This window comes from Chelonia mydas, chromosome 3, assembly GCF_015237465.2.
Source record: "Chelonia mydas isolate rCheMyd1 chromosome 3, rCheMyd1.pri.v2, whole genome shotgun sequence".
In the NCBI taxonomy this organism is placed as follows: Eukaryota; Metazoa; Chordata; order Testudines; family Cheloniidae; genus Chelonia; species Chelonia mydas.
Window position 1 is genome coordinate 144,403,587 of NC_057851.1, and position 24,133 is coordinate 144,427,719.

Below are 24,133 nucleotides of genomic sequence, written 5' to 3' on the forward strand. Positions count from 1 at the left end.
CCACGTCTCTTTCACTGGGCTGGGACAGGGGGTTGGGATGTCCTAGCTCTGGGCTGGGGCCCAAGGGTATGGAGTGTGGGAGGGGGCTCTTGGCTGAGCCTAGGGCAGGGGGTTGGGGTGCAGGAGGGGTGTGGGTGCAAGGTGTACTGGAGGGGGCTCAGGGCTGGAGCAGGGTGCAAGCTGTGGGAGTTTGGGTGTGAGAGGGTGCTCAGTACTGAGGCAGGGGGTTGGGGTGTGGGAGGGGGTGAGGGGTGCAGGAGGGGGCTTCAGGCTGGGGTAGGGGTGCAGAAGGAGGTTCAGGGTGCAGGCTCCGGCTGGGAGGTGCTTTCCTGGGGTGGCTCCCAATTGGCAGCATAGTGGGGCTAAGATTGGCTCCCTGCCTGCCCTGGCCCTGCACTGCTCCTGGAAGCAGCCTGCAGCTCCTGGGGGAGATGGGGAACAGAGGGCGCTTCCTGGCCAATAGGAGCTGTGGGGTTGGCACTCGGGGCACGGGCAGCCATAGGCGCCAACTCCATGGGTGCTCCAGGCGGGAGCACCCACGGGGAAAAATTGGTGGGTGCTCTGCACCCATCAGCAGCTCGCCTCCGCCTCCCCTGAGCGTGCCGCCGCGTCCTGCTTCTCCCCCTGGCTCCCAGAGTTTGCCACGCTGGGAGGGGGGAGGAGGAGGAATGCGGCATGCTCAGGGAAGAGGCGGGGCTGGGGTGGGTATTTGGGGAGGGGTCCAATAAGGGCAGGGAGGGGGCGGAGTTGGGGCCGGGTCACGAGCACCCAGTGACACCAACAAAAGTTGGCGCCTGCGTGGGCAGCGTACAGAGACCGCCTGTCTCCCACCAGGGGCCACAGGTATGTGCCGGCTGCTTCCGGAAGCAGTGTGGGCCCAATGCAGGCAGGGAGCCTGCCTTAGCCCCGCTACGCTGCCAGACTTTTAGCGGAATAAAATCTCCCATTTTGGTGTCAGTAGCCTCTGGGAGATAGGGCCTGATTCTGGGAGATTCTCAGTGAAACCGGGAGGGTTGGCAACCCTAGTTCCCCTCTCTGATGAACCTGGACCCTTGAGCATTGTCCACCTGGCTCCTCTCTGACTGGCCTGGCAGCTGGTGGGTCTTACTTTTCCTTTAGCCTGTTGTTCAGTTCCACCAATTTGGGGCCCTACGCATCATATATTTATTAACTTTTGCATGCTGGGGCCCAGGTTTCTTTTGTTGTGGACAACACTTTCCACATCTCCAATGTTCAATAATAATCAGCATTGCTAACCCCGAGTCATGAATCAGACCCCAAAAAATAATGATTTTTTTAAAAAAAATGTTGGGGTCTTTTTCTTTGCCTTTGTCCTTGGTGACTTCACGATACCTTCATGTCTTGTTTTCAAACTTTTTTTCCCTATTAGGACAGAAACTTATTTTTTTAAATGAAAGGTGAGATTCCGCCTTAATTCCTTGCTTCCAAGAGCTGACATTTTCAGAAAGACATCAAAATTTTGTGGGAGTTGTGATAAAATCACGAGAGTTGGCAACAGCAAATGAAGATTACAACCTGGAAAAAATCATGTTTCTGTGTCAAAATTGTATACCTACCATGTTACAGGTAATACCTCTAAGTCCCATAAAGTGAAAAGACCCGAGGACATGTTTGACCTCTGTATCGTTCTTCAGGTTGTTTGTATACTGACAATCCTCTGTGCAAGGGGTGATAGAGCTTTCACATGTGAAGCTCCCACCTGAGTTTACCGTACTGCCGGTACAGTCCGTGGGCCTATTCTGCTGGGCTTGGGTCAGCACGCTGCGTACACACGACAGAGCCGTGGTGGCCCCGGGGGGAGAGAGCCGTGTAGCTTCCTCTCATAAACATGCAATGGGGGCTGGAGATCTGCTGGTTTCCTCCCGCTCAGTTCGTGGGCATCATGGCCCAGAGGGTGAGCCCTGTAGGGTTGGGATCCACATCCTGTACCCTGGGGAGCAGGACATGTCAGCAGCCAGGCCGGGGTAGCTACGGTTTGAGCATCACTGACCCCTGCCTGCAACCTATGGCCCTAACTTGAGTCCACGCAGCAGCCTGTAACAACAGTCGCGGGGCTGGCGGAGTGAAGCGCAGAGCAGCAGCTGGACGGGCTGGATTTGCCGCTAAAGACGCTGGCCGCCAGGGTGAGTTCTGAGCACGCGCAGAACAGAGCCTGCCCCTTTAGAGTTACGGCTCTGGCATCGATTGACTGGGCTGCTGCGCCCGCGCAGGCGCCGTGAGTTTGGTGCCATCTTTGTTGTGGGTACCGGAGGCAAGCGAGCGTCCTGCCGCCCGGAGTTGGATGGTGCCACCGTCCCCTTTAGCGATTGCTCCTGTCTGCTGCCGAGGCCGGACGGTGCAGGCGGGATGGCGGAGCGCGGCGGCTCCTCGCCCGCGGGGGGCTCCGGCCGGACCTGGTGCCTCAGGCGAGTGGGGATGAGCGGCCAGTGGCTCCTGCTGGAGAGCGGCGGCGAGGTGAGGCGGGGGGCTGATGAGCGGGGGGAGGCGGCTGGTGGCGGGGGAGGGGCGGGATGTGGTGGGCGGGGAGGTGATGAGCAGGGGGAAGGGGTCTGTGGGCTGGTGGCGGGGGGAGGGGGCAGTGAGGTGTGGTGGGGCTGAGGGCTCCCTGGTGTTCCCCTTGTGCCCCAAAGCCACTGTTGAAATGGGGCCCTGAGCCCTGCAGGCCAGTGATTCTCAACCTTTCCGGACTCCTGTACCCCTTGCCGGAGTCTGATTTGTCTTGCGTTCCCCCAAGTTTCATCTCACTTAAAAGCTATTCGCTTACAGAATCAGACATAAAAATACAAAAGTGTCCCAGCACACGATTACTGAAACATGGCTTACTTTCTCATTTTTACCATATAATTATGAAATAAATAGACTGGAATTTAAATATTGTACTTACGTTTCAGCGTATAGTGTATATAGAGCAATGTAAACAAGTCATTGTGTGAAATTTTATGTTGTACTAACTTCGCTAATGCTTTTTGTATAGCCTGTTGTAAAACTAGACGAATATCTAGACGAGTTGATGTAGCCCCAGGGGTGTGCGTATCCCTGGTTGACTGCTGTAGAGGCAGCAGCTCTTGGGGTATGGGGTGAGGGTTGGTTGGTTTCCATTCCAGCCCTTGTCTCTTCGGTGGTGGGGGGCGAGGTCCAGTGGGTAGTGGTGAGTGCAAGCTCCTCCCACTCACTGGGGGAAGCCACCTCTGCTTTACAGGCGGAGGGTCTCTTTGCTGACTAGGGCAGAAGTGTGGAAATCTTGACAGAGTGGTGGCAGCTTCCTCAGAGTTGCTTTTTAATGGTCCTCTGAATGAGTGAAAGTCTTCTCCAGAGGTGTTACAGGTCCTGCTAGGTGTTAGAGTCCTAGCAGAGAGTTTGTGACCTTTTGTTTCCTCTTGGACATCGAAAAGACCTAAAATGTTTGCGGGTGGTGATGGAGGGGAAGCAGAATTTTTTTTTCTTCAGAGGTTCAGGGAACTGGAGTGGGGGCTTTCTCAATCTTTAATTGAAGGAATGAGATGCTGAAATTCTGACAGATTCCTTCCACCCTGTTGTTCACCAGATATATATTAAACAGAATGGAACAAAAAAACCAAAATAAGGCTTTAAGCAGTGAGTTAATTTCCCCTCTCAATACTAGAAAATCAGGATTAACAAGACATGAATTCCTAATGTAAGAAACAGGTGAGAATCCTCTGTAAAAATGAGTCTTTCTGATCTGTGCCTTACAGAAGCTAAAAAGGGTACAATAATCAGAAATGACTAATATAAAGTAGATACCGGTTAAGTAATTTATGTGTGGAGTAGTACTCAGGGCCTTGAAAAAGACATGACCCATACTGATGTATGCATGTGTAAGTTTTCACTTCCTTGAGGATCATGTGTCTTTCTGCACAATTCTGGATTGTTTGGTAAACATGTGAAATGCCGGGTTGTGTTCTTTCATAGTTTCCAAGACCAGAAGGGACCATTGTAATATAGTCTGATCTCCTTTATAACACAGGTCATAGAACTTCCCCCAAATAATTCTCCCCCTCCCCTGTTTGAGAACCTCTGTGGTAGACTGAAGAGCCTATTATTAAATATTTGTTTTCCATGTAGGTACTTACAGACTGTAATCAAGTCACCCATTTACCTTCTCTTTGTTAAACTAAATAGATTGAGCTCCTTGAGTCTATCACTATAAGGAATCCTTTAATCATTCTTGTGTTTCTTCTGAATCCTTTCCAATTTATCAACATCCTTCTTGAACTGTGGACACGTATTCCAGCAGCAGTCGTACCAGTATCAAATATAGAGGTAAAATAACCTCTACTACTTCCTGAGATTCCCGTTTATGCCACAAAAGGTCACTTTAACCCTTTTGGCCACAGCATTGCATTGAGAGCACATGTTCAGCTGACTATCCACTTTGACCTGCAAATCTTTTTGAGAATCACTGCTTCCCAGGATGAGGTCCCCCATGCTGTTAGTATGACCTACATTGTTTGTTTCTAGATGTATACCTTTACGTTTAGCTGTATTAAAAGACATATTGTTTGCTTGTGTGCAGTTTACCAAGCAATCCAGATTGCTCTGAATCAATGGCCTGTCCGCTCCCCCATTTTTAGTGTCATCACTTTATCAGTGGTGATTTTGTGTTTCTTCCAGGTCACTGATAAAAATGTTAAATAGCATAGGGCCAAGAACCAATCCCTGTTGGACCCCACTAGAAACACCCTTTCAATGGTGATTCTCCATTTACAATTACATTTTGAGACCTATCTGCCAACTTTTAATCCCTTTAATGTGTGCCATATTTATTTTACATTGTTCTAGTTTTTTTAATCAAAATGTCATCTGTTATCAAATCTAAGTACAGTACATCAATGATGTTACCTTTATCTTGCTGCCTTTGCTATTAATTGTTGGACCACAATGGTATTTTTCATTTCTCAGCATGAACTTTCAAGTTGCATTGATGACTGTCTTTCAGCTGTGCCATACTCTTCAGGTAAATGATGACTCCTGTGAGAGTCACAGGGATTGGAGGAAATAACTAAACTGTTCAGATGCTTTGTTAAATTGACTTAGAGATTGAACAATGAAAAACTTCAGCCTCTCCCAAGTTAGAGGAACCACAACTCCTGCTCTCATTATTCACCAGGAAAATTCTCCCCTCCAAGTGAGCCTTCAGTGTCTGAACTCCAGCTCAGTAAGAGATTCTAGCTGTCTCAAGTAAGATTGGAGAGTCATACTGCTATACATCAATGTCTCTGTAGATTCTTGACCAACCTGAAGGACTTCATGCAGCTAAAGCTTCTAAGATTGCTCACCTCAGTTCTGAACAAAGAAAATGTGAGGATGCTAGCCTCACGTTCTCTGAAGCTTTTATCAGAGACTTTTTACTAAGCGCTTGTCTACACTAGCACTTTACAGCACTGCAACTTTCTCACTCAGGGGTGTGAAAAAACACCCCCCTGAGCACTGCAAGTTTCAGTGCTGTAACCTGCCACTATAGACAGAGCACCAGCGCTGGGAGTCATGCCCCTTGTGAAGGTGTTTTTTTTTTTTTTTTTTCCCAGAGCCTGGGAGAGCTCTCTCCCAGCACTCTGCTGTGACTACACAAGCCTCGTTGGCAGTGAAGATGTGCTCCAAGTATTCTAGCCAGAAGGCAGAAGAGGGTTGGTTGTTGGAGTACTCAGTTAAAGGAGATTTGTTATCGGTTAAATGCAGGGTGGATAAAAATCAATGTTTAAAAAAAAAAAAAAATCAGATTTTTTTAAATTCGGATTTTTTGATAAAATGCTTTTTGACGAAAAAACCTATCTAAAGATTATAGCTCAAAGATATCTCATCATGGAATAGGGATTATAAATTCTAACTCTATAGTATGAGATAATATATTCATGTAATGTTTAAGAAAAGTTTTGTAAATGAGTTCCAATAGTTCATGGATTAGGGACCCAATCTTATGGGGTTCTACAGGCTTCTGTATAGATTATTTAGGTTAATCTTTCTATCTACCCAATGAGACTCAGTGCTCAGTCTAGAAGATACCATCATAGATGCTTAGTTTTGCGGTTCTCAGACTGTGGATTTGTGTCTCCAGAGATAACATGCTTGTTAACAGCAAAAATGTTTTTAAATAAAATATATAGAGAGGTGCAAAATAACAGACCTCAACCCTATTGTCCCCCTCAGTTTGTATACACAGAGACAATCCCTTACCTCTCTCTAAGAGTGCAAAGTTTCAAAAAGTTCAGTGAATAGAAGATTGTTGGGGCGGAATAGATCTGGATAAGGAGAAGAAGTCTGGAGATAAATGTGAGAAGGGAGGGACAGGCAGTAGAAAGAAAAGTGAAACTGTTTGAGCAGCATATTCCAGAAGTCTTGAGGTCTTTCTGAGTGTAGCCTTCATTGATTTGAGATCTACCAGACCAGTCTCTCACTAGAAGGGCAAACCTATAATGGCAGTCCATAAAAGAGACCCAGTTTGGGAATATTTTAATTAAGTTCCCCTACCTGTGGGTAAGACAGGCATGCATGCAAAATTCAAACAGTGCAACAAAGAAATGCAAGGCCTGGTTTCCCGAAGGAAACAACATCATGCGGAGTGTTCCTTCTCAGGAGGAAGCTGCGTTGAAGATGATGAAAGGAACATGTCTGAACATGCAGGATCTTCACCCAACAGGAATGCACTTTTATGTAGAAATCCATGATTAAATCAAGTCTTCCTAACTAGTGATTTAAATCATGATTTAAATCACATCCACCCTGGTTAAATGGACACAAATGTTCCCCACTCCTAAAACACCAGTGTGCGTCAGGCTTTTTCAAGGCTTCCCCCTAGCTTTTGACTCTTGGATTTAAACATGAAGTTATGTCACATTCAGTAAAAGTTATAAGTAGTAACCACTTGTGTGGTTGGTGTTAAACTTACTACTTTGAACCCCAGTAGAAACTACTGTACAAAGCTAATTCATACCATGTGTTTATTTTACTGTATTTAGAATCAAAGCAGATCACTCTTTCTTTATTGTTGCTGATGGTGACTGTTAAACTGTTTTTAGGTAACTATAGGCCGAGGATTTGGTCTCACCTACCAGCTGGTCTCAAAAACCTGCCCACTGATGATCTCTCGTTACCACTGTGTTTTCAAGCAGAATGCACAAGGCCAGTGGACAGTTACAGACAACAAGGTACTGAGATTGAAGGAGTTTTAATTGCACTGAGAGATATTGAAGATGACTTCCCATTTGGGAGCTGTGTCTGAGTAGCTGCGGGGTCATAGTTATGAAGTACAGGTAACCTTGAGTCATGCTGTAATATAGTCTAACTTGGGTAAAAGACCTATGGGAACATTTGCTTCTAGTTGTGCACCCCGAATCTGGAACTTCATCCTAGCTGAGACCCAGAATGCAGTGTGAGGCTTACTCATGTTTGACTACAAGGGATACTTCCTGCTTTTAGCTTCTTCTCTTTAATAGAGCACTTTAATGCTATCAGATAGTGAAATGCTGTGGGGAGTATTGGTCCTAAGAGCCTGTCTGTGAACTTTGTATTGCTGTGCAAAGAATAACTATGAAGGCTGACATTCTTAAAAAGGATATTGCTCTTGCAATGTTAATTAAATGACAAACTGGTGCCAGTTATTGTAGTGGCACAACTATAATTTAGTTTTAATAAACTGAAGTTGGAGATGGTTTTCTGATCATGAAACTGGCTTTTGATTCCATTGGTTGACATGAAACACATCTTCATCATTTGGCTAGAGTAAAAAATTGAGATTCAAGTTCTAAAATGCCTACTATCTCATTTGCTGACAATGGCAAGTTGCTTGCCCCTTTAATTCAAGTCCCTTTCCCCACACTTTCCTTCAGGCTGGAAAATTATTAAAGTCAGGAAGCTGAGTGAAAACCAGTTAGATGTAACATTTGGAATGTTCTATAATACAAGTTGACTTATAAAGGATTCAGTTGTAAGGCCAAGAATAGGTGGAGGGACTAGAAGACGTACAATGAGCGTTATTAAAATCTCAACCTTGTTTGTTTTGATGCACACAATACAAAGTGCATAGCCAAGACTCTAAATGCTTTGTATTTTTAATATGAAAAAAAACCCAGAAAATAACCAATCTCCCATCTACAAATACTAGCTCCAAGAATCCCTCCCTCCCTGAGAGCCAGGAAAAGAGGTGGGCTCTACAGCATGCCCTAATAGTCAACAGATTCCAGTTATTTTGGAGGTGAAATGCGGTGAGAGGAGTAAATTTTAAATGGAAAGATCCCTCATGCCCTATCAGCAGCCCTCTGTCTCCTGCACACAGCCCCAAGTAGCAGCGGTGTTGTACTTTGAATAGAAGATTAGTTACTATAGTCATTGCAGAGTGACTTGTGTGCACCCACTGGAGACAGTAAGGGAGAGGAGATGTGCTGACCCCAATCATCTGTTCATATGCACCTTCTCACCATTTTAGCTGTAGTTCTCCTTCCACAGAAGTAAATTTCACACTTTTCTTGGAAGGAAAAATAGAGACGAGAAATAGGCTAGATCCCTATAAAAGTAAACTAAAAATAAAAGTTTTTCTTTCCTATACTTTTTCTTTTTCTTTCCTATACTTTTTCTTTTTCTTTCCTATACTTGAGACCTTCTGTTTTTACATTTGCTGTTTAAAATTCTTCCGGGTGAACAATGTGTGGTCTGTGATGGCAGCTCCACCTCTGTTCTTTTTGTCCACAAAGGCAAGAAAATACACGGTGAAGGATCAAAGCTCCAGTTCTTGTTCTGGGGCTAGGGTAACTGAGAGCTTCTAGATGATCTGGATGTTGAGGTTGTATATCTAACTGCATTGTGATGCTTCACTTTGTTCTCTCTCAATAGTTTCTCAGTCAGAGGGCATTCTTTAACTATGCTCATTCTATTTCTGAGAGTGTTGAAATGCACCCCTTAGCTGGCTTGTAGTAGATCAGAGTAGAAAAGGCCTTGCTGAGTCCTGCAGTCAGTTGCCTTGAAATATTTGTACAATACTGCACTACTGATCTCCAAACTTTCCTACAAGTTAGGGCTGGAAGAGACCTTCTAAATCTGTGGTGTCCAATCTTTCTGGGGGGTACCAGTCATCCACAGCAATACCATTGGCTATACCAACCTCTCTTTCATTGGGGCAACAGAGGTTCCTTGTTAAGCTAGGTAGAGGTGTCTACCATACCAGTCACGTAAATCTGAAGTTCTAGTCCTGAAGTATGTAGCAGTGGTTGGAAACCATTGTGCTAAGTCATCAAATGTTACCAGTGATGAGCTGCCAAAATCTTAACAAGGGGTGGCCTCCTCACCCCACGAGGGGGTCGTGGCCCGCTTCCGCCCCCGGGACTCCTGCCCCATCCAACCCCCGTGTTCCTTGACACCCCCCCCTCCCCGGGACCCCTGCCCCATCCAGCCCCCTCCCCTGTCCTCTGACTGCCCCTGGAACCGGGCAGGAGGGTCTCGTGGGCCACTGAAGTGGGTGCCCATCCCACCCCGCCCCTAAGAACCAGAGGGACCTGCCGGGGGGCGAGGTGGGGAGTTCCGGCGGTGCTTACCTGGGGCAGGTCCTGGGAAGCATCTGGCAGGGGCGGCTCCCGGGAAGCATCTGGCAGGTCCCTCTGGCTCCTAGGAGCAGGGTAGCGTAGCGAGGGGGGGGAACAGCGGGAGCGGCCGCTCCCCCCACTGATCACATCAAAAGTGGCGCCTTAGGTGCCAACTCTGTGGGTGCTCCGGGGCTGGAGAACCCACGGGGAAAATTTGGTGGGTGCAGAGCACCCACCAGCAGCTCCCTGCCCCACACCCGGCCCTAGGACACCTCCGCTCCGCCTCTGCCCCTGAGTTACACTCTGCCCACCCCCACCCCCGGCTTCCCGTGAATCAGCTGTTCGCACGGGAAGCCTGGGAGGGCTGAGAAGCAAGCGGCGGCTTTGCACTCAGGCCCAGGGAGGTGGAGGTGAGCTGGGGCAGGGAGCGGTTCCCCTGCGCTCCTCCCCCCCGCCCCCCAGTTACCTGCTGCTGTGCAGGCAGCCCTCCTCGCACCCCCCCGCCCCAGCTCACCTCCACTGTTCCTCCTTGGGCCTGAGTGCGAAGCCGCCACCTTCTTCTCAGCCCTCCCAGGCTTCCCGCACGAACAGCTGATTCGCGGGAAGCCGGGGGCGGGGCGGGGGGGGAAGGGCGGAGAAGCAGAGTGGGGTGGAGCGTAACTCGGGGGCGGAGGCGGAGCGGAGATGAGCTGGGGCTGGTGGTGGGGAGGGGAGCTGCCAGTGGGTGCTCTGCACCAACCAAATTTTCCCCGTGGGTGCTCCAGGCCCGGAGCACCCACGGAGTCGGCACCTAAGGTGCCACTTTTGATGTGATCAGTGGGGGGAGTGGCTGGTTGTTAAATTTAGAAGCCCTTTTAGAACCGATTGTCCCTCACTGGACAACCAGTCCTAAAAGGGCTTCTAAATTTAACAACCGATTCCAGCGAACCGGTGCAAACCGGCTCCAGCTCACCACTGAATGTAACCCCATGCTGCACCTGCTGCATGTTATCATCTCTACTGTTCCCTCAAGCTTGTTATCATATTTCTTTGGGATACTTCCATTGCTGATGACACTACAGTCTGTACTGAGCACAATTCAATTCTCAACTTGTTCTTATTGTTAGGAAGTTTTTCCTCTCTTGGTGTCTAATCTAACATAACCCTCTCTTTAGTATAAAACCATTGCTATGTTATACATCTTCTGGTATGTCTTCTCTTTCCTTTTGTGTTTCTCTACTTTTGTACAGAGCTGGTTTACGTTTTCTCCTCTGCTTTCTTTCTGTATGAATTTAGTCCCTTTAACCTTCTTTCTTTGTAGGCTGTTCTTGAACTCTTTGGTGACATGCCCAAATAAGTGTTCTTGACAAATCATTCCAGTGTGTCATTGATCTCTGTTGCAGAGTCTTTCCTAGGGGCTAGCTCAAGCATTTCCCATTAAGCTTCAGACCATGGTTTCTTCTTTAAACCACCATAGATAGTTCCTTCCTTTTCTTCCATGTGGTTGCCTAAATCAATTTTATTCTTAAGAGTTGTAGAAGGAAACCCTTACTAGTGGTATAACTAAATTTCTCTCTCTCACACATACACACGAAAAAGGGACACTGACTCAGTTGTTTGGGTAGTGCAAAAGCTAGTTAGACAATTTGTTGAATTGTCTTTGAAATATTCTTTCTGAAAAGGTAGGCTTTGTTTCAGCAACCAAATATACCTTGTAGAGGAGTTAACTTAAATGTACATTGATAAGTTTTGTTTCAGAGTAGCAGCCGTGTTAGTCTGTATCCGCAAAAAGAACAGGAGAACTTGTGGCACTGTAGAGACTAACAAATTTAGAGCATAAGCTTTCGTGAGCTGGTCATTACACATATTGAATCTATTTCCTTAAGTTAAGTATCCTCACACCTTCTTGTCAACTGTCTAAATGGGCCATCTTGATTATCACTACAAACGTTTTTTTTCTCCTGCTGATAATAGCTCATCTTAACTAATTAGCCTCTCACAGTTTGCATGGTAACTTCCAACTTATCTGTCTATCTGTCTTACTATATGTTCCATTCTGTGCATCCGATGAAGTGAGCTGTAGCTCATGAAAGCTTATACTCTAATAAATTTGTTAGTCTCTAAGGTGTCTCAAGTACTCCTGATAAGTTTTGCTGATTTCTGATTGTTTTCAGAGTTTAAATGGTGTTTGGTTGAATAAGGAACGTCTTGATCCATCAAAGGCCTATCCAATAGGTGAAGGAGATCATATTCAACTAGGAGTGCCTTTGGATAACAAAGAAACTGCTGAATATGAATATGAAGTGATTAAGGAAGAATGGGAGAAAGTTAGTCCATTTTTAGCCCCGAGGAATGACCAACTGATGGGGAAACCTAAGGGTGCAAGAACTAAACGTAAACTTAGTTTGGAGGAATCAGAGGCATCTGGAGTAGAAGGCCCTTCGAATTCAAGATCTAAAAGGGACAGAGTGTCCAGCGATAGTGAACCTTTGGGTATATCATGGGGGAGGGCAGAACTGGCCAAACAGCCAACAGAAAACATGGATGTCAAGCTACCTTCTCCTGGACCAAGCATGGAGGAGGATAAAGCTACAGTGTATTGTAATCCTATGATCGCTGAGAAAGCTATATCTCTTAGCCATAAGGACCAGAAAGCCTCTAGCCTGGCACAGTCTTGGACTGGTTTGGAAATGCTGAGGAAAACCCTGGGAAATATAATGAGGCTGAAAGTCAAGGTGGACGAGAAGCAGACAGCTGTTTTGAGTGTGAAGAAGAGCAGGAAGTCCGGCCAAAAAGAGATCAGGGTGATGGAGCAGGAGCTGCAGGAATTGCAGGACCAGTTGTGCACTGAACAGGAACATCAGCAGCAGAGGGTGCAACAACTGGAGAAGATATTCTATGAGGAGCAGCAGCAGCAGCTTCTGGAGGTATGCACATTTGTATGGAAATTATCATCCATTCCAAAGTATGCCACTTCCAAACATACAGACCTAGAGAATGGGTAGAAACAAGAGGGGCTTGACTAGGCAAGAGATTAGTAATGGGGTTTAACCTCAAAGGCAGGTTCAGCACAAATTGATAGTAAAAAGCATTATTGCCATTTGAAAGCTGAATAGTCTGTGTGAAATGAATATTGTTTCTGTGTTCTCCCTTGTGGTTGTAGAGAGGACAAGGACTGAATGGGTCGTTGAGACTGAACTCCTCTTCTACCTCTAGACATAGGTTACCAGGTCAAGACTGAGTTGCATTGGAAGCCCTTTTCCATTCAAGCAGGAGAATCGGTGGGCACTGCTACTTCATTGATCCAGATTGCCCTGCCTGCATTTTATTCATTAGACAATTTCCTTACCTGTAAATTTCCTTCACAAAGTGCTCAATCTGGAAGTTTTACAGGCCTGTATACATTCATGCAGATAAGTAACTAGCTGTCAGATTTAAAAAAAAAAAAAAAAGTTTTGGTCTCTGTCTCTCTGTACTTGAGTTTGTTAACAAGTATGTTTGAAAGCAAGAGAGAATCCAACTGAAAGTGGATTGGTCATTCTGCCTAGTAATTGGGAACACCCAGGAAAACCTATTGGTCCAGATAATTGAACACTTCATTGTAGAAACCTTGGATACAGGAAGACAGATGATTCTCTCTCTCTCTGCCCATGCTGGAGGAGGGATCCAAAGCAGCGGTGGGAGTTGTCTATAGTAATTAATCTCTTTAGATGTTCCCAAATGGAGTTAAAACATTTCCATTTCCCCACTCACAGCCTATTACTTCCCTTTCTCTGCCTTATGAACATTCTAGTCCCATTAAAGCTAAAATAACTTGGAGATGTTTCAGATATTTAATACCGAAGGATATTGTCTACAAAGAGTTATAATGTGTGAGTTTAAATGGCTCTGATCATTCAAGAGCCTGGGAAGCACTGAATGTGAGATATTTCTTAGGTTTGCTTTACACTGGCGACACTTCCTTAATTAATCTGTTTCGAACATGAGAGAAAACAGGAGTTTCTCTTTCTCCCTGTCCCTATAGCCCAGGGGTCTCAAACACATGGCGGCCCGTGGAGTTATTTGCTGCGGTCCACCAAGCTCCCCACCCCATCCCCCCGGTGTTCTTTCCTGCGGCCGCCAAGCTCCCCTCATCCCCCGCCCCCAGCGCTTCGGGTCCCTGCTCCTCCACCTACCTCCAGGCACTTAGCGCTTTCCACGAGGGAGGGGGAGGAGCCGGGAGCTGCATGCTCAGGGGAGGAGGCGGAGAAGAGGCGGGGCAGGGGCAGGGATTGGGAAAGGGGTTGGAATAGGGGCAGGGAGGGGTGGAGTTGGGGTGGGGACTTTGGGGAAGGGGTTGGAATGGAGGCAGGGAAGAGGTGGCAAGAGGCAGGGCCTCATGGAAGGGGTGGAGTGCGGGTGGGGCCGGGGGCAGAGGGGTAGGCTTTTATATCTTTGTATGAAAAAGTGTCAGTGATGTGGCCCTTGGGCCAATGTACTAGTCCTCATGTGGCCCTTGTGGTGATTTGAGTTTGAGATCCCTGCTCTAGCCCAAAGGTAGTCAATTGGCAGACTGTGGGCCAAAGCTGGACTGCCAGACACTTTTGAATGGACCCCAAAATCTTTTTATTTACTTATCTTTTTTTTTTTATTATTATTTTCTCTGGAGTCTGGACCTTGACCATATCTTGACAAAAATAATTAACTAGCTGTTCCTGACCTCTTTATATTGCTTAGTTTGGTTCCATAATTGTTTTTCTTCCCCCCAGCAAAACTCTCCTTTTGTGTCTTATTTTTTCAGGGAGTGAAGAAGCAGCAAGGGGAAGAAAATCTGAAGGAGCAACTGGCCCAGGTTCTGCAGGAGGTAATTTACTACAAAGCTAGGCGTGGTCCAGCTGTGTAATGTGGGGAATGCCTAAACTTTGCCTGTTATTCCGGCAACTGGCCAGGAGCCCTAGGACTGTCCCTCAGGAACAGATTGCAACTGCTTTTCATCTCTGTGATATCGGTGACAAGTTCCACACTCCATGATAATTGGCAAACAGAAATACTGTGGAAAAAGAGCAAAAATACACTAAATACAATCTAAAAGCTTTAGGTAGCTGCAATGAATATTTAACTTCTCAGTTGGCTGAACCTTTGCTAACTGGCTTTTTATAAGCTAGCTGTCACATCTCTAGCTGCTGCTTTCTTTTTTCTAAATCAGCTTTTATGGGCACATGTCATGGTATTTCCATGCAGTGTTGTTGTAGGATATTAGACAGGCAAATTGGCTGAGGTAATATCTTTTATTGGACCAACTTCTGTTGGTGAGAGACAAGGTTTTGTGCTACACAGAGTTCTTCAGGTCTGGGAAAGGTATTAAGGCTTGGTCTATACTACAGAGTTAGGCCGACATAAGCTACCTTATGTCGACCTAACTATGTCAGGCTATGTCTTCACTGGCAAGTTTTTGTGCCCCCCCCCTCATTCTCACCTTCAGTCGCCGGAAAAGCTCCGGGTGAGGATGCGCACCACCGACACAGGGAGGGTAGTGTGGACATCAGCCACCGCAGTAATTACTGTGGTGGCTGTAAGTTGACCTAACATACCTTGATTTAAGATTGTAGTGTAGACGTGCCCTGAGAGTGTCACAGCTAAATACAAGATGAACAGATAGTTTAGCATAAATAGTTAGCACATATTTGATGGGACCATTCAAGGTGAAGTGGCCCATTAACACCCCTTTAGTCATAGGACAAAAAGTGAGATTAGTGGGTTACAGATTGTTGTAATAAACCATCAGTCCAGTGTCTTTATTAAGGGTTTTAGGTTTATTTATATTTATACTTATATTTATATTTTTTCTAGAATGACCAAAATAAAAGAACTTTGTTCATCTGTTTTTGTGTTTAAATACCAAAGTAAATTAATGTGAATGGGACAGCTCTTGTGTCTCCATTGCTCCTTGTCCTGGGATCTAAGCAGGCAGCACCATCTGCTCCTCCCTGAAAGGAGCCCAGATTTTTTGTTAGGCTCAGAGCCTAATTAGGTTAAGGCCTAGTCTACATTAGAAGCGCTACTTAGGCGCCTCTGCAGTGCGTCTGGTGAAGATGCTCTTTGCCGATGGGAGAACTCTCCTGTCAGCATAACAACTCCACCTCTGTGACAGGCGGTAGCTATATTGGTGGGAGAAGCTCTCCGGCCAGCATAGCGCTGTCCACACCAGCTCTTGGATGTGGTTTATTCACATCCCTGAGCAACATAAGTTATACAGAAGTAAGTGTTAGTGTAGACAAGGCCTGAGGTATGGATAAGAAGCTAACTAGGGCTATCCTGATTACCCTCAGCCCAAGGAGACACTCCCACTGGGAGTTGGAAAACCCTGGAACCTCTTGGGATTTAACCCCCAAATTCTTATGTCACTACCTGATAAGATAAGAACGGCCATACTGGGTCAGACCAAAGGTCCATCTAGCCCAGTATCCTGTCTTCCAACAGTGGCCAATGACAGGTGCCCCAGAGGGAATGAACAGAATAGGTAATAATCAAGTGATCCATCCCCTGTCACGCATTCCCAGCTTCTGGCAAACAGAGGCTAGGGACACCATTCCTGCACATCCTGGTGTAGTGAGGCACAACTGGGGTATGATTTATATCTCTCCAGAAATGTACTTCTGATAAACTGGGTTTGTATTTTCTGACCTACACTGAATCCAGTGACTAACCCATCTATTGATGTATTACATAAGGGTATTACCCTTTTTAACTGAGAGTCTGTTTGCTTAGTGCTTGAGTTTTTTCCAGTTGTGCATTACCGTGTGGACTACATTTTACTTGCTTATAGAAGACTGATCCTTTTGATTCCTCATCTAAAGAAGTAATTGGAGTCCTTAAGCCCCTAGGAGTTGGGCTCATGTTGCATTGATTCAGTAAAAAATTGGCAAAAATCAGTGAGTGATCAGGATGGTAGGGAGCATGTATGTTTCATTGGGGCAAGTTATGAGAATCTCTCTGGATTTATATTTTCACAGCATCGTGCCCTGATGGATGAGCTGAGCCGTAGCAAGAAGGATTTTGAAGAGATCATTCAAGCTAAGAATAAAGAGTTGGAAGCGACTAAGGTACTGAACTGAAATTGATTTTTCTGTTATGTTCATTAGAGCAGCACAATTTGCTGCCATGGAGGAAACAGGTTGTTCAGTACTTTCCTTAGAGCTTCCGATTGCCTGGAGCAGTGGAAATCTTGTATATTGAGGAGGTGACTGGCTTGCTTTCCGGATGACAGGGAAAAGATGCCTTGTTTTGACAGTCCCCTACATGGAGTGGCACTGTGAATAGGCATTAGTGGAGGAAGCTCAAACTCAAAGAGAGAGTGCAGAGCAGAGAAACGTGGCACAATGTGCAGGAGCAGTGGCCCAATCTTCCCTCCCTCAAAAAAAGCCCTACCAAACTGAGTGAGTTTGAAAACTAGTGTTTCACTTTCTGTTAAAGTTCATACAACTAAAACTGCATCAAGCTTCTATCTGGGACTGAAAACAGCAAAGGAATTGACTGAATTAAGGCATGTCTCCTCCTGCACTAGGGCATGATGGAAAGCAATCGAGACAGCTCTCTACTGTGCCTACTCTAGGAGGACATGGCATCTCCCATCTTTGGCTGCATTTCCTTTGACTTTCGGTTCCTTCAGAACCTTAAAATTGTTTTAAATGTAGCTTTGGTTGTGACTTTCTCCATTTTACTTAGGAAGTAGACCAGATGCCTAGTATACCTTGGTGACTAGCAACCTGTTACATTTCACTTTACATCACTATATGAGACCAAGGAAGCATCTTAAATTCCCAAGCATCTACTTGTTTTTTTGCACTCCTCCATTTGAACCATTTTGGCTGAACAGATACTTTCTATTCCTGCTGCTACAATAGTTCTTCTGGCCTTAGACCTTTTATGCCGAGTTCATCCTGCGGTGAATTTTTGCTTCAAGGAAATATCCTTTAAGTAGTTAGGAAAGATCTGGAAGATATTCTGGAAAGCCTGACTCAGCTTGTACCTTCTTCACAAAAGTAGGACGTCAGTAATTGTTGAAACTATGTATTGTAACAACTATCTCTGCAGTGTCTGGGATTGTTCTCTGTACTGCTGTGGTTGCTGATTTGAAACCCCTTTCTTCTCCTCTCCATAAAGAAAGAATGCAGACCTGAAACAAGAAAACCCTGGGATTGTGTGCTGTATCTGTCTCTTTCCTCCACTGCTCCTGCACCCCATCTCCTGCCCTTATTTAGTAAACCCTTTGCTCCTCAGCAGGTGACCATGTGTGTCTTCCTTACAGGAGGAGAAGGAGAAGGCGAGAGCGCAAAAGGAGGAGGTTTTGAGTCAGATGAATGATGTACTGGAGAATGAGCTGCAGTGTACAATCTGTTCTGAACACTTTATTGAGGTACAGTAACTGACATGGCTTTGTTCAGAAGGGAAAGGATTTAAGAAGCTTTTATTTTCAAAAGTCAAAGCAAAGTTTTTGTTGTTGTTGTTTTTAAGTTTCTTCTCTTTAGATCTAGGAAGTTATTCACACTGACCCAGATTTTTGTGTTTTGCTCCCCTTGCTGAGTATTGTCACTTTCTATTGTCAGTTATACCTACCCAATTACATTGAATTAACTGGGGTTGCATGGCTATAACTAAGGGTAGAATTTGACTCCCCTTCAGTAATCCTAGAAGGGACACTCAACTCAGATTAGGCCTGAAATGTAGGCTATTAAAGCATGAATAGAAATGTTTATTTTCATTTCAGTGGGTCATTTAGAAATTCCTTCTTAGCAGTGGAAACCTGAACACAATGACCTTGTTCTAGTGTCTGAGAATCAGAAAATTAAACTCCATCTAGTTTCACTATGGAGTGGTGCCTCAGGAAATATGCTTTAAATTGAAAGCATGGTCTAGTGTTTAAGGCTCAGGACTGGAATTTTGAAGTTCTTGGTTCTCTTCCGAGTGCGCCACAGATTTGCTGTAATCTTGGGTGAGTTACTTCATTTACCAGTTTTTCCATCTGAAAAATAGGGATAATCTCTATGTACCTTGTCTTGTAAGGATTGGTGGTTTCATAAGTACTGTGTGATCCTTAGACAGCAGGTACTAAAGAAGGGCACTAATATTTTCTCTAAGAGGAAATGCCCATATGATGTTTTGCTAGTTTCACAGGATTTTTTTTTTATCCCAGTCTCAGTGCTCTGATGGTGTTCTTCCTCCTGACCTCCGCAGGCTGTCACTCTGAACTGTGCACACAGCTTCTGCTCCTACTGCATCAATGAATGGATGAAACGTAAAGTGGAGTGTCCCATCTGCAGGCGGGAGATACAATCCAAGACGCGTTCCCTGGTTCTGGACAACTGCATTGACAGGATGGTAGAAAACTTGAACTTGGAGATGAAGGAGCACCGCCTGGCTCTCATCCGAGAGCGCAAAGGTGAGAGGTGGGTGGATGAGGTGTGACAAATGCTGTCTCTGTCTCCGTGTCTTTAACAGAACTTCCTTTGGCACCTGTATACCACAGGAATGCACTAGGAATGCACAGCGTCCTGGGAATGAACCTTTATTCCTGTATGAGGTTACGGCTGTGTCAATATTTCCAGTAGATTTTTCAGAGGTTAGGATGGGAAATCATTTCAGAATATGTTACATAGCCAGATTGTTGCATTGTAAAATAGTTTGAGGAACTTTCTAGAGACTATATCGTATGAACTGTACTAATCAGGGAAGTGGGAAGATTTCACTACTAGAGGCTAAGCAGTATTAGTTTATTTGGTGATATTTTTAGTAAACTATCATTGCTCAGAGCAGGTCTTGAAAAATCTACCAAGTGACTTCTAGACAGTGGGTTAAACCTACTGGCTATAGGTCAATATGAAAGCTGAGTGGTGGGAGGGCTGGTTGGCAAGTTCCACGGGCAACATGCCAGGGAGAAGCGTGGCACCAGCACACAGTTACTGAATATTGTTTTCTAATCTGCTTTTTTAGAGGAGTAATTTATAGTTGGCATTGGATGGGAGACCGCTGAAGATAACTGGAGTGCTGCATGTAGTGTTGCTGATTCAGCAGATCTCACTCTTCCCTCTGAGTCAATATTGAATTTAGTGCCTCAGCATGATTGAGGCACAAAATCATGGTCCTGTCCACTTGTCGTTAAAACAAGAGTAGTAAGGGTGTGAAGCTTGATATCCTGCCAAAATTCCAATGTGGGTAACACCATTCTACATCCCTGTTCCAAATCTGTTTCTAGAGCACCCATCACTACTATCTAGGTGCTGAAATACAGAATTTATTCTCCACTGCTCTTCCTAAAAATGGTTGTTGCTGTGTGCTGTTAAATCACTACTTGGTTCCCCTTTAGAGGTGGGTGCATGATCCCTTTTATGTATAATGTGTACAGCTCTTTGGGATCCATCCTAACGAAAGGTGCTTTTGAAATATTTCAGATCCTCCTTGGTGAAACAGAATGACATCACTAAACATTGTCAATGCTAACCTGAAAAAAACCACCTTTAGCCAAATCAGTCTGATTCCCTCAGAAAATGCTGCACTGCTCAGAGGCTTTCCAGCACTGCTTCATGGATTGCTTTCATCTCTGCAGAACTGACTCTGCTCAGGTGTAATAGCCTAATATGCACATCTGTAGAGTACACCAAAGCAGCATTGAAGTGTCTTGTCGTGGAGTTAACGGTGACCAGATGAAATGGTGTCTTTATGGGAATCCACTTCATTCTCACGTACAGGAAATCAGTGGTTCTCAAACATTTTATCCTTTCCTCAGGCCCCACCTTCATGTGAGCCCAATACAGTGTTTAACTATTAATTGAATACTACGGAAAAGAAAGCGTTATAATAGCCTTTATTTTGACACATTTCAGTGAGATGGATGAGCTTGTTTCTATGCAGTGGTGGAAAGATTGGCTGAAACTGGAATGAGCTCCAGTTATACATGGATTCCAGAAGGGAACTGGCTGGGAGACAGGCTCAACAGGGAATGATTAGTTATATTTCAGTAGTACCTAGGAACTCCAGTCAAAGATTAGGGCCTCTGCAAACAAGTAACAGCAGACAATCCCTGCCTCAGCAGGCCCATAGTTTCCAGAGGCTTGAATGGAGTCCTTGTTGTCCTCCAAAGTCTTTTGCTCCTTGATGCCCCTCTCTGACTTTGTTCCTTTTCACCCTCCTTACTCATAAGGCCCTGAGGTAGCCAGCTGCTGCAATCTCCTCTGGTGACTTCACATTGATTGGTACCAACAAGGGAGCATTTGGTTGGGTACCAACAGGGAGAGCATTAACAAGAGGTGAAGAGAATGTCTCCTTGCCCTCAGTGCTATTCCTGCAGCCCTGTTGGAACTGGAATACGCATACAAGAAATCAAAGAAAATCCCATTCATGTTGTTTTTTCAAGATTATAAATAGAAAAGACAAGCCCCACCCAGATGGTCTCCAGACCTACAGCTTGAAAAACTTGCTGTAAAGCGTACGGTGTGGCAGTAAGAGGAGGTACTAAAGTTTCAAAGAGAATTCTAGCAATTAGCACTGACTGTAATCTAGCCACCAGCTAACTACAGTATCTGTGTATGTTTTGAATGCAGAGAAACAGGATGTCTTAGTGAACCCAGCCACGGACAGTGAGAGCAGTATCATTTCTTCTATCTATTCCATCTTGTCGATGAGCAGTTATGACAGTGATGACTTTGAGGAGGACTCTGACTACGATGATATCTATGATATCTATGGTATCTGAACTCCCATATCACAGACTGGATTGCCTGTGAGCCATGCAGAATCAACCCAAGTGTGCTTGGATCTACTGCTGTCAGAGGTGAATGGACTGGATGTTTGGAAAGATAGGCGTTGAACAGCCTGGAATTCGAACTGCAGACGAAGAGTGCTTATCAGAGCACTGTTTTTGTTTTTAAATGAATGTATAATTTCTTGCCCTCTAAAGCATACAAACTGGAATTGTGGGGGTAAACTAATGCGTGTCATGCTAAGTATGTTTACATACAAACTTTGATTTCCATGATCACTTGTGACCTGATCAGTAGAATAACGTCCTGGTTTCCCTGCATGCTCCACTGCTTGTCTGCTGGGTTGAATTACACCTATTCAGATGTTTGTCTGTTTCCTTTATTTCAGCTAGTGGAGAGAATGGATAGATATTTGAGCAGGCCTGCCATTCCATCCAGCAGATAGCAGAGGTACACCTAATACACCAGTACAGTGCCAGTTTAATATGGGTTTTTCCTGTGTGATTTTACATGACAGCTTGACTCATGCTTGTCTTTGTGTCGTTAAGCGGTAACACTTGGCTGACTGTACCTGTACCGTCCTTGGATCCTAGAATGCTCAGTTCATTGTAGGTTGGAGTGCTGGGTCTCTGGCTACTCTACCGATGTCACTTATTTTCTGTTAGGTAGAGATGGAGAAGACTGAATTACCCAAGTGTCAGCCTTAACCAGTGCTGTACTCTTGCTCACAAAGCATCTTAGTCATTCTCTTTCCAGGCCTTTTCCTGCTTAAAGGAGGCGGGAAATGAGCACATCTAGGAACAATAACTTAAAAAACCTAGTCAGTCCCTGTCAGAAGCAGAGAGAACTTTTATCTCTTCAGAAGTGCTGCTGCTATTTGAGTTAATGGAATGTCCGGTGGTCCTGGTGGGGAGGTAGCATCTGTGGCAAAACACAAGGCAAGAAGGGGGAAAGTACTGTATCTACATATTTTTACTGTTTACAAAATGTTGCTGTTTAGCTGAGACATAACACTAGCCTTGCAGCAAAGAAAATCCTCACTGAAGAGCTGGTGAACAAATCTTGCCTCGTTTTTGCAAGCACCTGACTGTGAAGTTCTGTTTTCATTGGCCTATATACTTGAGTTAGTTTTGTTAGCTGAAAGGTACTGTTTGAGTGTGTGAGAGAAAAAAAAACACATTTATCTTAGTAGTATTTCTCTATCCATGTGTACGTATATACCCGTTTCTGTATTTCTCCTGCTTCAAAGAAGAGAAATGTGAACCCACTTCTGCTGTTCTGCCTGCCACACCCAGAGACACAAACTTCATTCTGCTAATTACTTTTGACTTTAATGATAAAAATGGGTCCTGATCTCATTTTTATAGATCTGGTTGCTTAACGTTAAAAACATTTTCCCTTCTGATAGTCATAGCAGCCTTAGCATTTTACTGTTGTTATGAAGTTATTCCAAAAGACTCGTTCATTCAGGGAGTTGTATGATAAATCACACAGACCATTGTGCCCTGCATTTGTTGGGGCAGATAAGCCAACAATTTAATATAGTTAAAACACACAGCACCCTAACCTTGGGGATGTAGTATTTCTTAATTTAAACTATCCTGTGCTAAAGAAAGGACTACTCCAGGAATGTGTGAAGGGTGCTGCCATTCCATGAGGCAAGTGTGTCCTCCTGACATGATTTGTGTGATCAGGATTGTAATAGGGACAAAATGTCTGATCTGGGAACCAAGGTGCAGGTAACTGTCACCTTCCTTAAACTTCAGTATAAGGTTTCTCTCCTGCTGTGGAGGAGCCAACACTACCTTGAGGTTTTCTGCTCTCCTGTGCTCTTGACATTCAGTTCCTACATGCATATTCTCTTTAGAAGTGCTAGTCACTTGCGGGGGAGGAGTGTCGATAGAGGATTGGGAATGGTTGACACTAACCCAGGTCTCTCTGTGGAAGAAGGGGATCTGTTTCCATCTAACATGGGATAAACTATCGGGAGCCCAAGGATTACAGATTTCTTCTATCTGATGTATTTTGCCATGTTGCTGTATTATTCTTTCTGCCTGTTTTATTTTTACTAAATATATTTATTTTGCTTCTTTGCTATTTCTGTCATTGTCTAATTATACCTGTTCCAAAACTTAAGTCAAAGAAATTAATTTCTCAGGGTGTCTGTGGGTGGTTTCTGTTCTTCCCTAAAGCTAGTTAAAACCACAATGCAAGGCGGACTAGGATTAATGAAATCTGCTCACCTTCCAATACTGTCAGTAGTAGGTGCATTGGGTGTAGATGAGATGATGTGATAGACCAGGCCCAGGGAGGCATTGCTCACCTGCATGTACCCTTTATCAACAAAATAGCCCTTCACAACTGTAAATTTCCCCCCTTTAAAATTAAATGTGCTCTTTGCAAGGAGCAGAATAGCAGAAACACACTGAGGACAGGCTATCCAAGGAACAACCATGTGAAAAGTGAGTTCTGCTAAGTAGGGTTACCTTAACGGGCACCACATTGTGACAGCAATATTTCAAATGGAGCAATAGTTGGTAGCTTCATGTATTTTGGGTTCTAAGGCACAAATAGAGTTCTTCGTCCAATAGATATTAGTAAAGCATGTAAAATAAGATTTACCTTATGGTGGTGACAGAATACATGGTCTGGTAAGTGAATGTCTACTGGAAAACAAGAGTAAGGCTAAAACCTGGCATCTTGCATTTAACCCTTTCCCAGTTTTAAGGTCCTTGGTAAGTCTTAGTCATCGACCTTGTTCCTGATGCAAGAACATAAGAACGGCCATAGTGGGTCAGAGCAATCGTTCATTTAGCCCTGTAACCTGTCTTCCGATAGTAGCTGGTGCCAGAAGCTTCAGAGGGAATG

General features: G+C 44.9%; 1 protein-coding gene across 8 annotated transcripts; it reads left to right on the top strand.

Moving 5' to 3' along the window:
* Positions 1-2,159: 2,159 nt before the first annotated feature.
* On the top strand, positions 2,160-23,362 carry RNF8 (ring finger protein 8). 8 transcript variants are annotated; one of them, XR_005224820.2, is made up of 9 exons: positions 2,230-2,475; positions 7,056-7,184; positions 11,705-12,457; positions 14,311-14,373; positions 16,523-16,612; positions 17,818-17,925; positions 18,744-18,955; positions 19,958-21,014; positions 21,107-21,247. XR_005224820.2 is itself a non-coding variant. In XM_037895522.2 (9 exons), exons 2-9 carry the CDS (start codon positions 4,943-4,945, stop codon positions 21,256-21,258), a joined length of 1,554 nt encoding a protein of 517 aa, XP_037751450.1. In that variant the 5' UTR covers positions 2,345-2,475; position 4,942; the 3' UTR covers positions 21,259-23,362. The 8 variants fall into 8 exon arrangements, 7 of the variants coding, with proteins under 7 accessions (XP_043399427.1, XP_037751453.1, XP_043399430.1 ...); XM_037895522.2 differs by lacking the exon at positions 19,958-21,014 and adding an exon at positions 4,942-4,996 and having other exon boundaries at positions 2,345-2,475; positions 18,744-18,948; positions 21,107-23,362; XM_043543494.1 differs by lacking the exons at positions 2,230-2,475; positions 19,958-21,014 and adding exons at positions 4,282-4,302; positions 4,942-4,996 and having other exon boundaries at positions 18,744-18,948; positions 21,107-23,362.
* Positions 23,363-24,133: the final 771 nt, after the last annotated feature.

Excerpts from the sequence above, each read along its gene's own strand:
- RNF8 (XM_043543492.1), top strand. The coding sequence starts at position 2,368 with ATGGCGGAGCGCGGCGGCTCCTCGCCCGCGGGGGGCTCCGGCCGGACC. Across the intron at positions 12,458-14,310 it reads AGCAGCAGCAGCTTCTGGAG|GGAGTGAAGAAGCAGCAAGG; the intron begins GTATGCACATTT and ends TTATTTTTTCAG. Across the intron at positions 16,613-17,817 it reads AAGAGTTGGAAGCGACTAAG|GAGGAGAAGGAGAAGGCGAG; the intron begins GTACTGAACTGA and ends TCTTCCTTACAG.